This window comes from Mandrillus leucophaeus, unplaced genomic scaffold (assembly GCF_000951045.1).
Source record: "Mandrillus leucophaeus isolate KB7577 unplaced genomic scaffold, Mleu.le_1.0 Scaffold69, whole genome shotgun sequence".
Lineage (NCBI taxonomy): Eukaryota > Metazoa > Chordata > Mammalia > Primates > Cercopithecidae > Mandrillus > Mandrillus leucophaeus.
The window spans coordinates 4,025,314-4,029,495 of NW_012107474.1; the positions used below are offsets into that span (position 1 = coordinate 4,025,314).

Below are 4,182 nucleotides of genomic sequence, written 5' to 3' on the forward strand. Positions count from 1 at the left end.
TGGATGCCCAAATCATCAGAGAGTTTGTGCATCTCTCACATCCGGCCAGATAGTCACCAGAGTTCCTATTTAGCTGGTATTTAAAAATTGCAGTTGTCTAGACTTGTTTCAAGGGTCACTGCCAGTTCAATGCCCTGTTTCATCTCCTGTGTCCTTGGACTTAGCACCGAATTTGGGGGATGAGCTCAAGTCATGCAGAATTCCCAGTCGCAAGGGAAGATGACATCTCGTATGCTTTTCCTACAAAGGCATAGTTTTAAATAGCCAGCACTCACAAGATTTCCTGGCTACCTACGTGGCTTTTTTCTGAAATCCACCCTCCCAGTTCCTCAGCCCCGCCCCAGCAGCACCCCCTTTGAGAGAACTGCAGAGGTGAAAGGTTGGCACCATGGATTCATGAGGTGTTCATGCTCTCCTGCATCCCCCAGATGATTTGGACAATGTGATTAGAAAATAACCTTCAACGTCTGGGTCATATTTACCCAACATATGATGCATGTTTTGGAACTGACTGAGTCCAGAGAGGATCACAAACACAAATGAAGAAATGTCATTTCTGACATTGTGTTTATTATATCAAAGCATTCATGCCATTTTAAGCAGCTCACACAGAAGGAACACAGTTGTATCTTTCATCTGTTAACACAGTTAGAAACCGGTATGTGGATTACCTCTCAGCGCAGAGGCAGCTGCTAGAGATTGGTAAGTAATTGATGCTGGTGGCAGGAGGCATTCCCGCTTCTCTGATGTTCCTCCGACCAGAGATGCAAGAGTGGTCTCCCTCGACTCAGCTGTCTGTGTCAAAACAATTAAAGTGCACTTTTCCCCTAGAATTACCTAATTTTTTCCAGAGTTACCAGACAAGGAAGGCAGGTTGGAGACGGTTATGCAGTAAAAGTCATCTTTTTTCTCTTACCCTGCTTCTAGCCGAGGTGAGAGTCCACGTACTCAGATAGTCTAAAGTCGTTCTTCCCTTTTGTTTAGGAGCGGGGAAGGGATGGGGATGTACCAAGTTGAGACTTTTGCTTTGGATGGAACATCTAGCTGAAGAATAAAGGACGCAATAGTAGCTTTCTATGGCTGTGGAAACAAATGACCGTGAACAGTTTAAAACAGCACAGACTGGTGATGCCATCATAAAGGAGGCCAGGTGTCCGGCCAGGTGCAAATCCAGAAGCTGTCAGGGCTGCCTGCCTTAGTGGCAGTCACAGGAGAGTCTGTTCATTGCTTTTGGGGTTTTTGGTAGAATTTCATTCCAGGGGATTACAGGACTGAGTTCCATTTTCTTGTTGGCTGTCAGTGGAGGGCCATTTCTGGCTCCTTGAGGCACCCCATTTTCCAGCTCAGGGTGCCTTCCTCCACTTCCACACCAGCAGGGATGCCTGCAGTCCTCACTTCATATGCCCTGGCCCCTCTTCTCCCATGCTCCCCCACTCTTCAGGACTCACGTGTTTCCACTGGGCTCTTTGGAAGGACTCAGGGTCATCTCCCCATCTTGAGGTCCTTCGCCTGTTGCACCTGCCGAGTCTTCTGTGCCCTGTAGGGTCCCACAGTCACAAGTTCCAGGGATTAGGGTGTGGACATCTTTGGGGGCCACTGTTCTGTCTCCCAAATGGACAGGATGGGATGAGGCATCCTTAGAGATTGGAGTCCAGTTAGAGGCTGCCGTGGCGGCCCCGGCAAGAGACAGTAAAGAGGCCTTTGTGCGGGACACAGTCTTCAGGGCTGTGTGAGTGTGGGGCAGGGGAGCCCGCGCCCGGGATTAGAATGAGGTGCCCTGGGCCCTTCTCTCACTCCTCTCTCCTTTATGCCTTGGGGACACTCCCAGAAGAAGAGATGCAAGGCCCAGCAAACTACGTTAAATAGACTGCAGGGCTTTGATGACATCTAGTTGTTGGCAACCAATACTGAGTTTCCTCTTTGAGGGGTAGGTTGAGGCCAGTGAAGGGACAGGAAGGGAAGGGGGTAAAGGGAGTTTGGGGTCCTGCTGTCCATTTTGAAAGCACATAGTATGCCAAATGGAAAGCTAAGCAGTTTTCTATGAAAATACATGAATAAATGAGCAGGTACGCATATACATACACACACGCACACTCACGCACACATGCACACACACGCACACACAGGCATACATGCTTACACGCACAGTTCCACACACACTCAAATACACACACACACGCACATTCATACACACACATGCACACACACGCCCATACACGCACACACGCACATGCACACACACTCCCACTCACACATGCACACTCACATGCACACACATGCTCACACATGCGCATATATGCACTCACGCACAGACATGCACTCACACATGCACACTCACACACGCACACACACGGGCACACACTTGCATGCTTACATGGAAACGTTCACATATGTGCGCACACATGCTCACATGCAGTCACACACATGCGCACACATGCTCATACAGGCACACATGCACACATGCTCACATACATGCACATGCTCACATACACACATGCACACGTGTTCACATACACAGTCACATGCAAACACACACATGCACACGCACATGCACATTAAGGCTTTGGTGGAAAGAGTAGCCCTCTAATAACTTGTTTTTTAATAGCTGGAGTTCCACATGAAAGAGAAGAGAGAGGACCTCCAGATTAGCTGGTCCTTCATCAGTGCGCCGGAAATGGCCGTTAATATCCAGCCCAAAGCACTGGGGGAGGTCAGTCCGTAAGTTTTTGTGATTCTTCCATTGGCGTGAGAACACACGTGTGTCAGGACAGCCTGTGGCGGGGAACTGAGTGCATGGCTGGTGTTGGTGGCCCCCTTCCCTATCCCCAGCCACCCCTTCTGGGGCTGGCTTGGGTCTGTCTGGATGTGGATGGTCCCTTTGGCTTGGCAGGGCCTGCGGGGGATGGCCTTGATGGATTGAATGCAGGGCTCCCACCTGAGCTGCACCTGGAGTCACCTGGCCACTTAAAAAAACCCTGAAGCCTTCCTCAGATATGGGTTTGCTTGGCTGGATGATTTTAGCATATGCAGCCAAGGATAATGACAGTGTAGGTACCCGCTCCATGCTCTGCCGTATCTGGCGATAAGGCGCTCTTTCCCGTGGTGAGGGCGCTGCACTCGTAACTTGAGCTGAGTCCGAAGGCTGCTTCCAAGGGCAGGGCCTCTTCTTTCCACAGTTTTTGCAAGGACAAAGCTAAAATCTGAAGGTAATTTCCTTCCTTCCTGCTTTGCATGGTTTTAGTCACCCGAAGACATGAGGTTGGGAGCAGGGAATGGGCTTGCAAAGTCGATTTGTCAACTTTCTCCTCTTTCACTAGGACCCGGTGGCTGAGACAAGTGTGATGTCTGACACTCTCAAGGACATCTTGAAGCATTTGGTTGGTTCTGCCTCTCCATCAGTGGTTCTGATCATCAAGCCCACGAATGTAAAGGAAGCTCAGGTAAACCCATCTGGGTGCTGTGGCTGCATCTGAACCCCGTCAGGCACCATGGCCCGCCTCTCTTGGAGAATCTGTGTGCATTTCCAGCATTCCTCCACCTCCCATGGTAGAGCCAAGATGGCTCAGGTGCTTGCTGGAGATAATGATGGTGGGTGTGGGATAAAGCCTTGGGTTCGGAGCAGGGGGCTGCAAAGCTCCATGAAGTGGAAGGAGAATCACTTGCACCCAGGAGGCGGAGGTTGCAGTGAGCTGAGATCGCACCACTGCACTCCAGCCTGGACAACGGAGCAAGACTTCACCTCAAAAAAACAAAACAAAACAAAACCAAAAAAAAAACCCTGACATTTCCCTGTCCATTCAGAGCCCTAGACCTCATCCTTCCAGGATCAAGGTACCTGGGAAAGCAGCCAGTGTTGAGAACATTGCCCCAGAAGCAAGCAGAGCCAGGTGGGTGGGACAGACAGAGATAGTTTAGCCTAGGCCGGCCTGCTGCCCTGGTCCTGCCTGCAACAGCTCCTGCCTCTTGGAGGTCTGTGTCCTTTGGGGGTGCACGATAAAGGAGGCTAGTCTCATCTGTGTGACCCCCTTTTCCGTATCACCTGCCTCCCCCCTCATGCTAGAGCCCCCTGTACCATCTGATTAGGGTGCTACTCACTTTTCTGGTTAAATTCTTATCCAGAGCATTTGCCCTGGTCAACTTCATGGGCCTAAATAACACATCAATAATCCTTTGTTTAAGGTG

At 50.3% G+C, this 4,182-nt stretch overlaps 1 protein-coding gene across 1 annotated transcript in view; it reads left to right on the plus strand.

Moving 5' to 3' along the window:
• The window catches only part of C2CD2 (C2 calcium-dependent domain containing 2), an 82,204-nt gene that overhangs the window by 46,567 nt on the left and 31,455 nt on the right, over positions 1–4,182 (plus strand). The window contains exons 6-7 of the mRNA XM_012002613.1: positions 2,606–2,710; positions 3,318–3,440. Coding sequence (XP_011858003.1) covers positions 2,606–2,710; positions 3,318–3,440 — 228 coding nt within the window. The remainder of the gene's footprint in view (positions 1–2,605; positions 2,711–3,317; positions 3,441–4,182) is intronic.